The 19,240-nt window shown below is 35.4% G+C and overlaps 1 protein-coding gene across 1 annotated transcript in view; it reads left to right on the top strand.

Moving 5' to 3' along the window:
- The window catches only part of LOC113398542 (protein groucho-like), a 52,726-nt gene that overhangs the window by 18,265 nt on the left and 15,221 nt on the right, over positions 1 to 19,240 (top strand). The window contains exons 5-7 of the mRNA XM_026637321.2: positions 6,102 to 6,239; positions 13,127 to 13,325; positions 16,366 to 16,391. Of these exons, the coding sequence (XP_026493106.1) occupies positions 6,102 to 6,239; positions 13,127 to 13,325; positions 16,366 to 16,391 (363 nt within the window). The remainder of the gene's footprint in view (positions 1 to 6,101; positions 6,240 to 13,126; positions 13,326 to 16,365; positions 16,392 to 19,240) is intronic.

Genomic DNA, 19,240 nt, shown 5'->3' with positions numbered 1-19,240 from the left:
CGAGAAACATGAGAGTCAACACACTGAACACAGAGTCGTCCAATTGTGAATAGGTACCGGTCGCCGGTATATTACCAACTCTCGAATCGATATGTCAATTACAAACATCTTTGTGACCTTATTAGTCAAACGTTATGGAAATTACGTCTTAATACATTTTAATGACATATTTCTAAGTAAATGGCTTTTAAATTGATGTTAATGACGGGTCGATGTTCCCTTTAATTTTCTTAATTTTATGGTGCTTCACAAACTATTAAATGTCATTGGTGTAACATGTTTCTCGAACTTATTTTTTTAATTTATACAACGCGTGTATGTAATTATTATTTATGAAAACAAAAAAATACATTCGATTTTATATTTGTAGAGCAACAACAAGTCATTTCTCAAGTCATTAATTGACAGGCGGTACTTTTTTGTAATTCCATCTTTCGTTGGTCGCGCAATTACGATCTGATTACGAGGCGACGCTGCCGGGCTGTTACAAGTCGCGATTGAGAGTACGTACTCGATACAGTCACTACTCTCGATATCAAGATAACGATGTCTCTCGCACCGCACCAGTCACCCTCTCGACATCTCTCGAATCAACTTGTTTTTGCCGCATAATTATATTATCCATTTGTTTTTAATGAATATTAATGGCACGCCTCGACCCTCGCTCAGACATCGTGTCGATTATTAATATCGAATAACAAATACATAGAACTGATATTAAACGGAATAGATTAGATTGTATTACATTAATAAAAATAATATATCGATATTATTTTTATTAATGTAATACAACCTCAACTTCAGCGAGAATCGACAGGAGTTGGCGACGTGGCCATGGGATTGCATTGTCGATGTGCCAGACAATAATGTCCCGCGGCAGGCTATGTCTAAACAATTATTACTCTGCGAATGCGATACGAATCGATGATAATGTTGGCCTCTGTCTACTGCAATAATAGCCCATTTATCGACTCGAATGCCATTTCGCTTGAGAATTATTTATTACCTTGCCATAAGAGCTATGTCGCTTACAATACAATAGAGCCTTCTCTATGCGCGACTGTTTTGTTTAATAAAGTGGAAACTTAGCAAGAGCGATGCGGGTAAGATAAACTGAACGCGGCATGCATAAATAATTCATAAAAGAGCTGGCATCCATTAATGAAGGTCGAAATCTCTGGAAGCGACCGCGGCTGCCTATACGTCCGTTTGGTTTGTTTCGCGAATACAATCGCGGTAAAAGTTCATCGCGCGGAGTGCTCGCCTCGAGGGAGACCGGTAACTTACTGAATTACTGACTGCCAACTGTCGACTACCTACTTAAATCTGTCTGGCATTATCAATGTTTGTGTTGTTTCTATATCGTTACTTAACTAATGGCTCTTAATGAGAATCGCAAGTGTCGATCTAATATAAAATCACTTGAGTTACATTTTAATGAGCTTATTTTAATATAAAACCTAATACCGACGTTTGATAATATATTAGACCTAATTGAAAGGTCCAAATGCCCAGCTTTAACGGTCATCGCTTGTAATTAACAAAAATATAATTTGCATCCACGATTGATAATGGAAGCTCGGGTTATTGGTGTGCGAATGGAAAGTATAAAATGTTTATGCTTTAGTACTTACTTATGTGATGAGGATTTAAATAATAAATTATAAGAATAAATAAAAAATACTTTTTAGTTTATTTTAATCGAAATTTTTGAAATTTTTAAAAATTGTTTCGAACAGAATATATACAATATGTATATTAATTTTAATCCGCTGTCGCTTCTCCATGTTACTCTCGGGTCAGACGTGAGTATTCCGAGAGAGCTAAGAGACAATAAATTGCGGCGTGCAACCGCGAGCGAGACCTGCATTTAGGTCACCACCGCGCCCTCGCCTTTTGCATGCACTCTGCATCGCGCGCTGAGCAGAACCGAACCACATCGTGACGCCGCCTGCATAGTCACTGCAGCCACTGGAGTCACTGAGACCAATTTGTGCTATGAATTCTCACATTTGTCAAATATACTTGAAATACCATACAATTTAATGGTCTATGTAAAGCTTATTCTTATCATAAAATGAATACATAATATTCTAAACAAACGATCATTTAATGATAATTCAATAAAATGTTCGTTATTAATATATTCATATATTTTATCATAATATATATAAATAATATTTTGAGGTACATATACATCATACATAATAATATATATAAGCAGAGATATACATAGATCTATGAACAAATGGAGCGTCACCGCAAGATGCAACTCCAGATTAAAAGCTCGACCGACTAAACCACGTGAAAATCGTGCAAAAAGAGAAGTCACCCGCGGCATTAGCGGATGAGTGTCGGAGCCATTAGTGCGCCCTCCTCCCATGTCTCTTTCACCCCGTCCTCCCTTTCTCCTCACGTACCTCTTTTATTTCTCGCGCGGGGATGAACTCCTTAATGACAAACCTTACTATATCTTTTGTGAAGAGCCCGCAAAAGTACGTATTTTGCGGCCCTTTTGTACGATCTTTTTTATTCCCGCGCTGTGCGCAGCTGTTGTTCGGGAGTTATACCGTCTACCTACCTATCTCGCTATGTAACTACGGACTGTAAGGGGAAACGATTTGTAAATCTAAGAGGTTTAAAACTTATTTAAAAAATCTTATTTAAATGAAAATAAGTTACATTATTATTGATTAAATAAAATAAATCTTAAAACAATGTTCGTCAACCTTATGTTGTCTTTTTGTTTTGAGAAAGAAGTCATGAATTATACAAATAAAATTTCAATTTCATGTATCAAAATTAAGTTAATTTTTAAATAATAAAATTGAAAGAAGGCCAGGTAATATATGTATCCTGTATTTTTTTTTATATTAGGCATTAAAGAAAGCTAGGTTTTTTTAACTATTCTATTCTAAGAATCCGAAAATAAGAAGTAAGCACAACAGATAAAGCTCCTTATTACATTATTTTTTTGTAATTTATTAACGATAGAACTACCGCACAGTCCGTACTTATATTCACATATCGTAAACTATTAACTACATGCAATTATGATAGCAAAATAGAGACAGGATAAAAATAAAAACATTTAAGCGAGCAGATGTTTCGCGCGCTGATATCGCGCGGTGTCGGGTAGCGCGATGCGGCGCGATGGCGCGGCGGATGTAATGTAATTTGCGGTAATTCGGGCGCGTCGCGGCTTGTTCGCGTCACTTGCCCGTGTTATACAACCGACAATACATTTATTTACAATTCGAACAAATATTTTCGTACTTGTGTCCATGTTGAAATTCCATGATTTGAATATTATATTTTACCTATTAGTGGGCTGTGAACATTTAATTTTTCAGTTTGGCGAACATTTTATTTCTAAATATATTGAAAATGTGTAGGTATGTTGAATTGCGTTGAAAATAATATGATTGTTTTTTTATTGGTTTTGTATTCTAAATGTCGCGTAACTGATACAATTTAAAAAAAGCAAAGAATTAATCAAGATAAAGCGTAACATAATGAAACGAAAGCACCGCTGCAACAGTAAAGTAAAGCAAAGCGAGGTATAAATTACCAGAAGCACGGGTCGCGACAAACAGTCCATTTAGCGTGGAATGAAAGTACAATTTGTGGCGGCGCGGCTCGCTGCGGTCTGCTCGCCGTGTACAATGTACATAACTATTAAATGCAAACAAGAATTAAAATCGTATAGAAATAACTAAAACCAAGCAATTCTATTTCCATTAACAACTATATCCTGAATGTTGTTGATTAATAATTAAGGTTGGAAAAGTATTCTAAACAAAACGCTACTTTATTATAAATTGATTTAATTTCGATTCAGTTTCTTTTTTATCTATTTTTAACTTATAAATATCGATATAATATCAATTACCGTGTTCACCATTTGCTCTACGATCTATTTGACAGATTTAAAATATATTTCAAGATTGATTTCCATAAAAGTGTACCGTATGTAGGTTATCTAAGCAAATTTATCTTCATTGCAGTATGTAAATATGAGTAAAACTATTTATTATATACGTTCTTTTGTCGATAAACATGAATTATGAAATATATATGTACGACCAGAACAATACCGATTAACACAAAACAATTAATAAAAATATTCACAAGGTGATGTTAATATAAGGTGTCATGTTGTAAAACCACTTTCAAAAGGCTCATTATGTTAATTCGTTCTCGATTCACTGCGAATCTGTGAATAAAATTAATGTGCATTTAAACGGAAAATACGAACAAAGCCAATAAACGCGAGTGGCTCGGGTAACACGGCGATTTATCATTTCATTTGACCGCATGCATATTATTTATAGTTTTAATTTTATTTGTTAGCTGGAGCCGGCCAACTTGTCGGCTACAATTATAATACGCTATTATTGAATCGACTCGTCGCCGGTCCGCGATGGAATGTGGAAACATTTTCGAATATCTATTTGTATGTAAAACGCGTTCCGCTGTTAGCGGTCTGTTAATAATTGATTACCCCATCTTTATTGAATGTTAATGTCCAATTCATTCATAGATATAGATAATTACTATTGTCATTTGTTTTAATTGTGTACTTGGTGTGTCTTCGGTGTTTGTGTTAAATGAAATTTAATTTATTTTATACGTTGTTCTCTTACGTGTTTACTTAAATACGAGAATAATCTTACATTTACTTAAATATAAGATTATTCTTCTCACTAGCAGTTATACATTACAAGGTAAACTATTTACTTAAAAGTTTAACACTTAAAAGACGGCAAAATAATCTTACCAAGAAAGACGGCTAGGGGTCAAATGACCCCACGTAATAATAACAATGTATTTAATATGCACATATTGAGCATTTGATTGCAAATATGTTTGTGATCTTTAGAAAAGGCGGGATTATCATTCAAACATGAATTTGTTGCGTAATAATATAGTTTTTAATAACTAGAACTTTTATATTAATTTATTTACAATTTTGACAAAGATATATTTTTGATTGATTGCATTGTCCACATAATGGTTTTTTGCAAATATCACACATTTTATTGGATTTATTCTTACAATTAGAAGTAGAACAGTGGCGTCTTTTTCTAGTAGCTACGGCTGACTGCCTCGGTATTGCTGGTTGTATTGAACCAATGGTAGAAGAGTCCTCCGACATATTGCTGAGTTCTAAAGCTAGCTGGAGTATAAAATCTCTTCTACGCACTTTGTTGTTTGTCACTTCTTGATATAAAATCCATGCATTTATAACAGCAAGGTCTAATATATTTAAAAAAAATCCTGACGACACCAAACTGTTATCATCCGCATTATCCGTTGCTTGCATTTCGCGAATCCCACGCACTTGCCTCCTTCGTCCTCTTCCTCTAAATGATCGTTGACGTTGTACAGTAGCTGAAAAGACAATGAAAAATATTTAAATGTAATTGTATAATATATCAATCATCTACGTTGGTAATTCTAGTAATCGATTGATGCAAATATTCTTATCGAATAAGTAAAGAAAAGAGATAATAATTACCTAGTGGTATGTTGTCATTTGAGTCGTCACTTTTTTAAGAACTCGTTTCGGATGGAATTATCTCTTCTTCTGAATCGCATTTACTTTCCACATCTTCACCCTCACCGTCTGACTGATCCTCAGGCAATGATTGTAACAATAATAATATTTGATGGTCGCTCAGCCTAGACATTGTAAAATAACTAAATAGCACTGTTTGCTCCACGAAAGTAACAGTTGGTATTATTCTATACAATTAGTTTCACATGTAACATCCACAGCTATAAAAGAATAATGTAAATATTACTACCTACCTTCAAATGGATACTGTTTAGCTTAATAAATGCCGCTTGGATCAAATGACCCGACGCCGTCTTTGTAGGTAAATGTTATGTTTATTTAATTCAGGGTGATAATATAACAATAACATCAAGAGTAAATTGAAATATAAACTGTTTCATTAAAAGTCACGGGAGGACGTAGCACCAAAACTAATAGTTTCGAAATTCTTCGAACTTCAAAATGGGTCAAAAGACCCCTGCCCGTCTTTTTAGTGTTAAGAAGTGTATATTTAGAAATCAATCCATGTATTTTCTTGCAGACGGAGATCGCGAAGAGGTTAAATGCTATAATTGCGCAAATATTGCCTTTTCTCTCACAAGAGCACCAACAGCAAGTGGCGTCGGCGGTGGAGCGGGCGAAGCAGGTCACCATGACTGAACTCAATGCTATCATTGGGGTAAGCATTTTAATTAAATTCCACGTTTATTATAAATATAAATACAAGCGATTTAAATCCAATTACCTTCTACATTAACGCTAATTTATAGGATTGAACATTAGAAGTAGATATGTAATAATTATGTTATTAAAATAATATCATAAAAAGTATCGAAACAATTTAAATTAATTAGTATGCTGCATATAATAAATGTCCATACAAATGATACAGCATATTATACCAGTGTTTAAGTATTAAAACCGTTTTGAGTTAAACGAGTAAACAGCCATCAATCCTTTATATGTATCTATAGATATTTTATACCTACGTAGCTAACCGCTTAGTAAATTCGACACTTTAAGAACGTTTACTCAAGCGACACATACGTATTTACAAACAGAATTTAGCAGTAATATTTTATCTGCAAAAAATTCCACATAGATAATAAAACCAAACGTCTAACCTTGTATTTATTCGAGTTCGTATGATGTTACCTTGTGTTATTTATGTTCGTGTGTTATAATGTCGTATATTTTATACTAATAGTTAGTAACATTTCGCTTAAATTCGATTTAAATAACACGTGTCTTGTTTGTACAGTTCTGAAGTACTACATCGGTGTGTTGTAAATATGCCGTGGAATGTTTAGCAATGCTATCGCCACATTGCGCTCAGCCCGCTGATTGTGGCAACTGTCCAAACAGTTCACGCCTCCTGTCGCCATCGTCTCTCAACTACTCGTTAACATTCAGTTTATTGTACTGATTTAACGAACGGATATCAATCCGATCAATATAACAACTTTTTCATTAAAAATTAAAATGATCAACAATGTGGCAAGATGTGATTATTTCTACACTATTTCCTAAAAATATCATAACGGATAAGCGAGTAAACGTTATTTGAAATTATCTAAACACACGGTCTATTCGCGCCGAGCGAACGCTACCAAACAAGTTCTAAAATATGCAATATAAAACTTTATTTGTTAAAGCTGTAAGAATGTGTAAAGTAAGTTCATTTTGTAAAGGCACGCGGCTTTCAACAGGTCGAAAGTTCGACGGTCGTTAATTAAACGATCTAAGCCGCGCTACTCGACTTGGCTGCCAGCCAACAACGTCGAATTAATAAAATTGCCACCGAGTAGAATTATTCTATGTTCATTGTATAATACAATTCAATTTATAAAGTCGATGGCCATTGATTTTTAACACGCTGTTGGCGTTTATATAATATAAAATTAACATGTTTCACACTTTCAAAATATGTGTAAAAGATAACATATTACTACTAAAAACGAATCTGTTGACTGGTAACAAATAAGTTTCGAGTGCCGCGGTAAGTCAATTCTCAATAGTATTTCTTAATTTAACAATACTCTAATAGTGTTCTTGATTGTATCTGTACAGACTTCATTGCCGTCTATTATTTCAATCGTTAATTTCGCAGTCGGATGCCAAGTCATTAGAGCGACCTAATCTCGTGATGTGTAAAGTGAGAGCGACGAGCACAAGGCTTACAGCCACGGCTTCCAAAATAAATCACTTCAAAGATAATGAGTTCGAAAATAAAGCGGTGAAACTCACTCGTCTCTCATCGGAGTGCGGCCGATAGACTCTTGTTAATCTCGAGTCCTGGGCGCCGAGCCAACTCGATTAGGACTCTTAGAGCTCGCATACTGACGACAATGTTTCCACCTTTGCCAGACACTGATTTATATTTAAAGCTATTTTAAAAATTAACGCAGTCATTAAGTACTGCTATATTATTGTTAGTCAAATAGTTGGCGATAATATTGTTTTAGAAGATTACTTATATTAGCACCTGAATGTGATTTGTAAGTTTTGGCCGTGAATCAACAATCTCATGAATTATTTAACACGCTCTCAAGAGCTAATGCCTAGTAAATAAAAACCAATTACATGACGCAAAGTATAGATATAAAAAGTATAACCATCATATGATTTAAATTTTAGTGGATTGGTTTAAGTGCGGGTTCAACGTCCTCGGGACTTTAGAATTTACCTATCTATACCTTTTTATACAGATTACCGAACGGTCCCTGAGAAACCGGCAAAACGCAATATCGCTCTCCCCCTATAAAACACTCTAATTTAAATAAAAAAGCGGCGCCACCTTCCGTATGTCGGTCCTTTTTTATTACGAACCTTTTTTATTTTCGGGTCAGCTAGGGATCAAAGGGGCTCTCCCTTGAGAGCGCCCTCGCCCTCCTCGTCTGATTTGCGACCATTCCGTCGAGCGCCGATTTGTGAAGAGGGAATACTTCTCAAATTGGGGACTGTTTGCTCGTCTATTAAAATCACTTACCGCTTTGAGTGTCTCGATGAAACGACTTGTTTTGTTTTTGTCATTTTGTATTGCTTAAATCATTTCAAAAATTTCAACGTCTAAACATGAAGCATTTTCATATTGTCGCCCTATCCCATATCTTTTGATATCTAAAGCATATCGAATGTAATATTATCTCTGAAAAGCTTTAACGTCCGTAAATTTTGTTACAATAGATAAAGCCTGTAGCGTCTTTGTCGATACATTTTGGGAGCTCATCAATTCTCGTTCTGATTTTATTCCGCGTCGTCGAATCCAAGGGGTGGATGTCGCCCTCCGACGATGTAATAGCTTTTCGATGCAATCTCCTCATGCTCACCTATGACACAATTGTTCACATTGAAAAAATATTCACGTAACTCCAACAGATAGGCAAGACGTGCGACCTCGTGTCACAGATACGCGTATCGAATCCGATAAGGAATTTCATTATTAATAGGTATATAAGTAAATAATCCGCATTAATTATTTCGATAGTAATTGATAAGCTATATCGTTGACATAAGTATAGAATAAGTAAGTGTATTGCGTAGTTTATGCAATATTATCTGAAGAGATATGTGAACAAACACGAGTGCTCGCAGTGTAAATAGACCGTATCTGTTTCCCCGTCGATGGCTTTATAAACAAGCGAGTCGTGAAAACATTTCTGTCTAGTTTACGTCGCGCGCCGGGTCCCGCACTCTGATAAAAATTACGACGGGCATAAATCAGGGCGCGGGGCGGCCGCAGCGGGTGGGAAACATGAATTTGTCATTTTTTCCTAGGCACGTTCGCGGCCGGGTGATAAATATTGCATTGCAGCCGTTCGGCGTTTCTTGTGACCATTAACTTTGCGCTATCGAGCGCTTTGGAATAAACTCTGTTGCTGAATCTTTTGTAAACCTTTTTATTTACAGTAAATAATACAGTCTATTTTTAAGTTTTCTTTAATATGATACAAACTATTGAATGGCATATATTTCATATCCATTACCATGGTAGCTATTCGCTTTCTGAATGCAAATTTATTGCAGTTTTCTTATAGTCTTTTTTTTTATTACACATCATTAACCAAAAGTAAATAAACATAAGTATTTTTGTGCCTACTTAAAAGATAATATGTTAATATTGATTATCAATTAAATATATGATATATTAAAAATATGATATTTTATTTATAACATTTAGAATGATTATTACAAACCAGATAACAAAATAAACCCATCGATGTGAAACACAATGCCTTCTCAGATTTATAGGATCCCGCACTCTGATACGTATTTGTATGTGATTAGACGCAATTATGTTGAAAGCTGATGTTGTAACAAGTGTTGGCGTCGCGTGCCTGCGCCTCGGGCTCGAACTCCGCGTCTAATGGTGCGTGTTCAGATCTGCGCCCCACACCCTCTACCCTCGTTGTAGCTTACACCGTCATATAAATGACTACAAACGTCTATAATTTGATCAACTCTAACGTTCAGACCGCTAAGTCACGACTTCTTTAATTCAGTTGGTTAGAGTAATCTCATTTTAGAATTGATTTTCCGAGCGTGATAAAAATACCATTTAAGGAGATTAAGCAAAAGATGATATTTTTTTTTCATTACTGCTAGTAAACTTCGAAAAAAAGATCATTGGGATAAGTAGCTATTATACTTTTATATTCAATTATAAAATTAACACTATGTTAATAAAATTAGAAATGAAAGACTCAATTGAACTATAAGACGATAAACTCAAATTATCTCTTATAAATGAATCTTTAAATAGCTCTAATGCGCCGGTAACTCTAAAATAACTGGCTTTAATTTATTTAAATGTTCTAAGAAACTTTCCTCTCGTTGCTATTAAAGTTAACTGATTGTGGGTTAATATTATAGATTATTACGAACGAAGTTGTTCGACGGTAACAGCTGGGTAATTACTGTGGAAATTAAGATTAATCACATATTATCTGCGCTGTCTAGACACATGACATTATTCTTTTAGTGTAAAACATTTTTGTATCGTTTCATAGCATTTGTAAATAAATCGCGTTAACCTTTGTATCTTTTAATAAACGTTAGTTCAGAAATGACACTGTAAATTCATCTTGTTTTGAGCATAAATGTAATCTCGCTCAAATAAAACGAATTTATTTGTAAAGAAAACAAACTAATATTTAATTTATTTATCAAGTTACGTAAATTAAAAGCAACAATGTGTCATTGCTGGCCGTGAAAGTGACCGTAATTTTAACAGAATATTCAACACCTAACATTGCACAAATATTTGAACAGGATATCAATGAAACAAGTTTAACAAAACGTTTAAATAAATCCTAAAACGCGGCAATACTCCGGTTCGAACAGTAGCATTTTACCTAACGTTTTGTTAATGTTTACCGTAAAATATTTCCAGCGAGATTTGATGCGAAGGGAAATATTTAGCGTAAAAATCTACGCTCGGCGAACATCATCCATTTATAAATGGAGAATTATTCGCGGGTGTATAGACAGAGTAAATGTGCCGTGAAACCCAAACGCGTAGAAGCATTTTTTTTCATGACAAAGCGTTTGCTGAACTATATTCATTATGATTATGATTTTTTTTTATTAAAGATGTTGCTGTGGATTATTATTACTTTCAACTTGATAACCTTTTAAATAATAAATCTAATAATTCTCAAATTTTAATCTTTTAAATTTATCCTGTAATTATAATACGATAACATATACATTTTATATTTATAAAAATATTATCCATTAAAACTTTTATCTTATCGCAATTCAAAGTACCTACCCTAAATTATATTGAAAAATAATCTTTTCCCCTCGTTTTCATAACCGAAACTTGAGCAAACTTTAATTTGTAGTTAATATAAACACCGAAAGTTGGCGGCGAGATAAGTAAACGGATGGCGTAGTCGTTAGGGGTAACGAGTTTCGATCCCCCGAGACCTGCTGGTATTTAATCACTTCTAAAGTAAAATGCACTTCGAAAAAAATATGGCGGTGAGATATGAACGGCACATTATTGTCATTCATAATAACAAGCGAGTGAAGTGGAGAGGGCGAAGGGTGGAAGGGAGATAAGGCTTTGAGCGTGAGGCGCGAGGCGTGAGTCTCAATAGCTGGGTCGTGTCATGCCAGCCGTTTCGACGCGACTCAGCTTTGTTTAGATATCTCTGGTTTCCCACCCGACTTTCGGAAACAACACCTTTTCACAAAAAGTAGATACTCTTAAGTTTACCTAGTACTCACAGATTACATCAATTTTACGTTGCGGCTAGCTTAATTTAAAATTATATATTAAAGAAGAATGTTTTACATCTAATCGAACGCGTGAATGTGATTAAGCGAATGAAAAGAAAATTTAAGTATAATAGACGCTAAAGATTTCTTAACTTTTAAAGTGGAATGCAAAATAAGAACCTTTTAAATAATAATATTCCTAGGATAAACGTACCACGGTTAAGTGCCGTTCGCCACCTTTTGACACACAATAAATCAGAACCATGAGCGGCCAATAAAAAATATGTTCCGCCCTCAGCGAAAAACCAATTAATTTTCGGTGGCTAAATAAAAGATCGTGACCGCCCAAGCGGGGAAAATTTCCGTAGTGAACAGAGACGAGCGAGCGAGAAAGCGGAAGCGATTCACGGAGGCGATTATTCGAAGCTCAGGCAAAACCATCCCGTATAATAATAAAGTTAAACGTGACGAGATAGAAACGGGAAGCGCGGGAAAACGAGGGAAGTGGAAAAAGGGGAATAATGGAGAAGGAGTAATCAATTTCGCACAGTCGTCGCCGGCGGCGGCGAAGCTCTCATTTAAATTTTAAAACACCGCGGTGCCGGGGTCCGTGGAGGACTTTTTAATTTGCCTCGGCTCTGTTTTAAAAATGCACGGCGTTCTGCGGTGACACATCAATTCACTTTGACCGCCGACAGTTAAGGCTAAAATGTGTCGCACTTTATTCATACCTATATTTATATGAATTCTTCAACAAGCTTTTATATATATCGCGTCATGGTCACCATAAAAAAGCATTGTCGGAAATGAACCTACATGTTAAATATCATATTCACAGGATAAAAGGAGGTGGTTCAAATTCTGTTTACAAGGTTTGATCTAAACAGACAAAGTTTTAAAAAAATACTCTATTTTTGTCTGTTAAAATGTTGAATAATTTATTTTCAAACGAATTTATCTTGTTAAGGCATATTAATTTTTTGAAATCACTTGATAAAAACAACTTTTCTGTCAAAAAAATGGTATATATTAATTTTATTGACTTCAATAAAAGTCTTTTAGAATATACATTTATACTTTAGATAGTTCTCGCGTATCCTACATATTTATGACTATAGTATTAATTTAAATATTAACTAGAATATATTTTGTACTTTCCATACCTACGTAATATATGCCGCTTGATTTGAATTTAAAAAAAGAATAGAAATCGATTGCTATTTGAAAGGAATGATGTGCCTTATAATGACTATAATGTAGAAACTGGTAAGAATACTGAACAATCACATTGAAATGCTTAGAGGTAAAAAACACTTTTTAAATATATTATTTTGTCCCCAGCAACAAAGGCCAGACTTGCCGCGACTCCTGCAGCAGATGCATGCAGCACATCTGCCAGCCCACGGCGCGCCACCTCTACCTCTATTAGGGCAAGGTGCCCTACCTCCTGCAGGCCTCTTAGGCCTTGGCGTACCTCATCACCCCCTATCCGTATTAGCAAAACCACCAGATATACACCGACCAGACGATAAAGGCAACGGTAAGAAAACTAATCAATTTCAAATTATGTACACAAAAACTATATTTTTCCCTTTCGTTTATTCACATAAGTAATATTTTTATTAAGGATTTAGTATAAAATATTAGGACTATTTATTTAATGTGCTTTAACACGAGCTTTTGGATTTAATTATGTAAAACTTACCACGTGTCCCTTCGTCCGTCTCTCGGTATTCATTTGGGAAACGAGTAGCTTAACATGTACATTTTTGCCTTTATACCTTACAGTAGGCATAATTCTAAAATGAACTCTAAAAAAACCTGTTGAAGTGTAATATCATAACGGATCAATACATAAGATGAATATTTTAAGAGCTGTCGTGTGTTTGTGATGCTCGTCTTGTTTGCCATGCGCCACTCACTGGAGACTATTAGAGTCCCCCTACCCCCCTACCCCACGGCCCCGCTACCACGGCAGACGTCTCCGATCCCACTTCTGTTTCAATATTTACCACCTACGAGAGGCTTTTTGAACCCGCTGTTTGCGTGTTTTCGGATCGCTGACGGCTATGGCTCTCCGATATTACTTTCCGAGTATGAATAAGTCACTTCTAAGAATTGATGTCTACCTATCGTAATGTTTGGATAGGGCATGTAAATAGGCGACTAAATTGACATGGCATATAAAACGCTTGTTTTACGTTGTCGTCGTCACTTTGAACTCGATATTTAAATAGTTATCTAAACATTTTTAGCTTCACAAACATAAAAGTAGGTTCGAACATTAAACGAATACTCCACACGAACTGGGAACAAGAGGGCGCCGCAAATGAAAATGTAACACAGAAATGGATTTGGAAGCCGCCCGTCGCTCCGGTTAATTACAAAAGCAAGCGGTAATCTGCGCTCCGGGATGTTCCGGCTTAGTGCCCCCTCAGCCACCCCAACCGCTCCTCCGCCTGCCACTTCCCTGGCTAATTTGTGCCATTATCGGTGTACTGATGTAAGAGTTACCGTACAGATGGCCCCTCCGTTCCTCGCCCGTCGCCCCGCACCTTGCCCGCGCCCAATTAATTATTCCTTGCTGGTGTGAGCGTCGCGTGTTTTAGTCAATTAGTAACGTAATTTTGCGGGTGACTTGAGTGTACACCCGCGTCGCGCTGCCTCACCGCGGACTGACTCGAGCGCTACGTTTTAACGTTCACTGAATTAAATACCTATGTTACCTACATGTACATTCGTATATTCTAATTATAATTATAAATACATACTGCATACAATATTATATTAAAGTAACGCTGTTGATTTAGTACGACATTTTATTTGAAACATAATCTGCTTAGTTTCTAAACACTTGGCTAAAATTTTAATACGTTTTTTTAGTAAACGACATTAGCAATTGGTTATCAATATTGTCAATTTTAGCAAATTGTATTAAATTTTAATCTGTATAGATATCCATAATCATTTGATTAATTTCACATTCAGTATCGCTTGCCTATTGTTGTGGTATGTTTCATGCGCGCATTCCGAATTTGCGTGTATCCATAGATAGCGAGTATACGGCCAATAATTGAGGCTATTGCATTTAAATTAATTGAAGCAATTCATGCACTGCCGCGCCCTATGCTATGTATTAACAACCTAATATGTATGCAATATATGCACATAATCACAAACATATTGGCTCGGTTATTGCTCACAAACTTAGACGAATTAACCGATAGAAGATAATGCCTTTGATGTTCAATATTAACATACGAGTAGATGTGAGTAGGAACGTGTGGTCGGTGGAATTAACGCTTATTGTTGGGTAAAGGCGCTCAAGTTATACAATTAGCTTTTAAATTAGTTTTTTAAGATTTTTTCCTCTTTGTAAATTGGTTGGTTTATCTTATGAATATTTATACGATATAAAACGCTCGGCTGCATGCATGTGTTTTATAATATCATTCGTATTCAGTCCCTGACGAAACAGGTATATTATTCATTCACATTATATCAAAAATTGACTTGGACTCGTTCATGGCAATATGCAATAAATTACAATAGTAGAATCTAAGACTAATTTGTCGCAGTAGGCACGGACGGTATGGCCTCGCTTGTGTTAGTGCTAAATTATTGTGACGTGTGTGCTGCATAATCTCGGCGTACGTTAGAGGAATAGCAGTGTTATCATTTGATATTGCAATTGCCTTGCTACCTATTTCCATATGCATCTAGCTTACCCAAGATAATGAAATATATTGCAAGGATTCCTGTGATATATAAATATATAATACTTAAGTATTAAAGGAAAATAAATAAGTGTAACGTGGCTAAGACAAATTCTCGAAAATATTATTGTAACATTCTGAAGTGTTTACTTTTCATTCATTGTCATATCATTCAGTTATTAATACTACACCTACCGAATAGGTAAATTATCTTTAAACCGTATTTGACAAATATGTGTTATTATAATTAATTGATTAAACTATTCGAAAAGCACATTATATAACTAACATATTATTTACGCCATCAAATATAGATACGATTCATGGCTTTATAAATTACTTTAAAGTTGAAAACAAGCTTTTGCTAACTATCAAAATATGTTTGTTGAGCAAATTCAAAAAAGTAAACATTCGCTCTGATACATATATTCAATGCTTTAAACCTTTCAAATGCCAGTAGCGCAAATTAAATTACACCTCGTAGAGTTGCGTGACCCGCCGACAGCGCTTGCAATATTTATTTCCCGCCCCACCTGCCGATCAGAGCATTTACACAAACCAATGAACATCCTTATTTTATAATCACTTAATAGTACGTTTATATATGCTTTCTTTCCGAAATTATAAAATTATTTTATTCGTAATTTCAATTAATTCTTACAATTTCAACATGTACAGTTCAAAAATGATTATTTTTCTCGTTATTTTATTAATATTGTATAATTGTATTTTAAATTAGGTATGTACATATTACTTTTATTTTGTATTTAAACGTAAAAGTGAAAGCACTACTCATATAATGCTTTAATAGAATCTAAACAACAAAAGATGAATACGTTCTAACATCGCGCTCCTTGTTCGCAGGTATCAGTTCAGCAGAGGAACGGCATGTGAGTACCAACAGAATTCCAATTTCACAAAGTTGAAGTTGTTAAAATTTCAAACAAAATTTTGCTTTGAAAAATTCTCGTAGAGGTGTACTCCACGTTCTGCTTTTTCCATTTGGGAATGCGAACGTAGAGAGGAGTGTTGTGCTCGAACGCGTTGATTTCATAACACGGCCCTGACTGAAACAAGTGGGTGGTGCAAGTGGCACACCCCGCGTAGGGTTGCCCCTCGCAACAAAATGAACTTTACTTATTGCTCTATTATGAACTTTGACTTTTTTGCACGTTTTAATTAGGTACATTAATATTATTCTTTCTCGAATTCATGTTAGACTAGGCTCGGATTCTTAGTATTGTAATTAATTTATTACATTTTATTAACTAGGAATATTTAAAATTGTCATATTATATAACCTTAGTTACGAGTCTTTATTTTGACTATAAATGTATTATAATAATAAAATCAATGAAATTTCTGAATCTTAAATATACAGGTAGAAATAAAAAAAAGATGTTGTATAGTTGGATAAATACCTCAAGAAATCGAATATCATTTTCATCCCTATATTAAAGTGAGCTCGCGACCGAGTGCGTCGTTCGCGAGGTGTTGCGAATGTCGGCTATCGTGCTAGCGCGGCGGTGGTGGTGGCGCGGGCGGTGGGTGGCGACACCCTGTTATGCTCGCTGAACGCAGCGGCGGCGCACCACACAGATGTGCCACTCACCGGCGATTCCACCGCTGCCGCTACGCCAACAACCCGTGCGGTCTCTGCAAGCCAAATGCATACGGATCCATGCAGGACCTAGCTTCAAAATGTCTTGCGTACCCCACTTCCATTCTGTTTCATGAAATCTGCTTTGATATTTCTATTTATAAAACATAAAAAATCTAGCGTATATGCGTCTAATAATTTTTTATGCACAACCACGTGGAGTAAATTAAATTAAATGTATTCAAAAACTGAAAGTATAAAAACTTATTTAAAAATAAAAATTAGCTATTCTTATTAGATATTTTGGAGAATTGGCTCCGGCTATACGAAGCGGTGTTGTGAGAAACCGATACGTAGTAGCGAAGGCGATGTTAGCAGTCTGTTCACGGAGCCGTCGATCTGTGCAAACACGCGGCGAGCTGAGTAATGCACCGACGCGTCTTACAATTCGAAGCGAAGGGGGTCCAGGGGGCGTAGGGAGAATGCACGCCTTAATAAAGTTTACATAAACCGTCTTGGCTTCGGCTTCGTGCAAGCCGAGGGGGTGTCAGGTTACACTCCTTGTTCGTACCTCACTAGTTTGTCCGGCGAATGTTTTCACTGCAAATCACGAAGGCGCTACACTGTTGCAAGCGAGTCGTGAGTTTATTGACAACACCGCATACCGCGCAGACCGTTTTATGCATAACACCGTGACGTTTTAAAAATACTTTCCTAAGTTAAGTTTTTGTTTGGTTATATTTTTTACTTAAAATTAACTATAAACATCTTACATAACTAACTGAGAAAGATATTTATGTAGGCAGACACAATTGCGAAAGCTACTTCCATTTTCACTATAAAACTGGGATTATGACTGCCAATTTACACCAACACGAAATTGAACGGGCCTCTCGAACCGTCCTTCTCACGATCTCATTTTGCTAATATAATAACCACGGATTTATTTTGCCGCCCGTTTATTCGCTGTTGAATTACTCCTAATATTCAATTTAGCGCCCAAACCACACAAAAACTGCTCGAAGCCGGTTCATTACGCCGCACATCTCGCCTCTTCATCCTCCTTACCTTATCTAAGCTACTCTGAATAACGCCCCCATAACCCCCAATCCGCCCGGTTCTCGCTCACCACTTCAAGTGGAAAACTCACAGAGCGAGGACCGGGCCTTGTTTAGCATTCTCTTCAACTTCTTTGCTTAATAGGTGCCCGAAAAAATTCGATCACTTTAAATTTGCGATTTATTTCGATATACTTCGTTTGTTTCGTTTTTACAGACTTTATATTAGCTTTACTTATATTGTGAAACTAGCATAGTCAGTATGTAAACAATATGAAACGATTGAAGGTCGATTTTACCTGTTCTAACTGTCGTAAAATTTCGAAACTTAGCAAATACATAATAATATATATGTATGTACTTTGAAATATGGATTATTTGATAAATGTTTAACGTTTCTTTTAAGGAGTCCTTCATACAGTAGAAAAAGAAGTTTTTTTTTCAATTGTAAATCATATTCAATTTAAATTAAGTTAATAATTGAATAATGATTGCGTGATGTTTTTTTATTAAGGTAGGTATTATTAAGGGGACTACATGAGCTAAATGCAAGTTTTATAATGCAAAAAAGTATATGATCCAATGCAGTAAACCAAATGAAAAAAAATATGATAATCTTCAGGATACATGCTAGTTATTTGTTATTTTGAAAACATGATGTAATTAATTTGGTACGATAGAAAAAAATCACAAAGTTACCTCTAAAAAACTCTTAACAAATAATAACTATACTTATATACATTCAATAATTCTGGTTTTTTGTCTGATTATTCTAGAAGCAATATATAACTATACCCCTGTGTAACTTTTTTAGTAAAATCAATAGATTTTTTTATAATCAGATATTCTGATTTTCGAACAAAATGCGTACGCATGTGTGCGTAAACGCCGTGTACAGACATTGCCGGCCGAGGCCTGATGCTATACAGACTGTCGATCTTTTCGCCGCATCATTACGTTACGCGATATTTTTTTGTAATTTTAATTGTAAATTCATTGTTTCATGTTTTCTTATAATAAATATTATTCTTTCTTGTAAATAAATATATTAAGTTAAAATAGTGTCGTAGTAATTAGACAT

The sequence above is a fragment of the Vanessa tameamea genome, chromosome 14 (assembly GCF_037043105.1).
Source record: "Vanessa tameamea isolate UH-Manoa-2023 chromosome 14, ilVanTame1 primary haplotype, whole genome shotgun sequence".
Classification (NCBI taxonomy): Eukaryota; Metazoa; Arthropoda; class Insecta; order Lepidoptera; family Nymphalidae; genus Vanessa; species Vanessa tameamea.
This window is presented reverse-complemented; position numbering and strand designations above follow the sequence as displayed.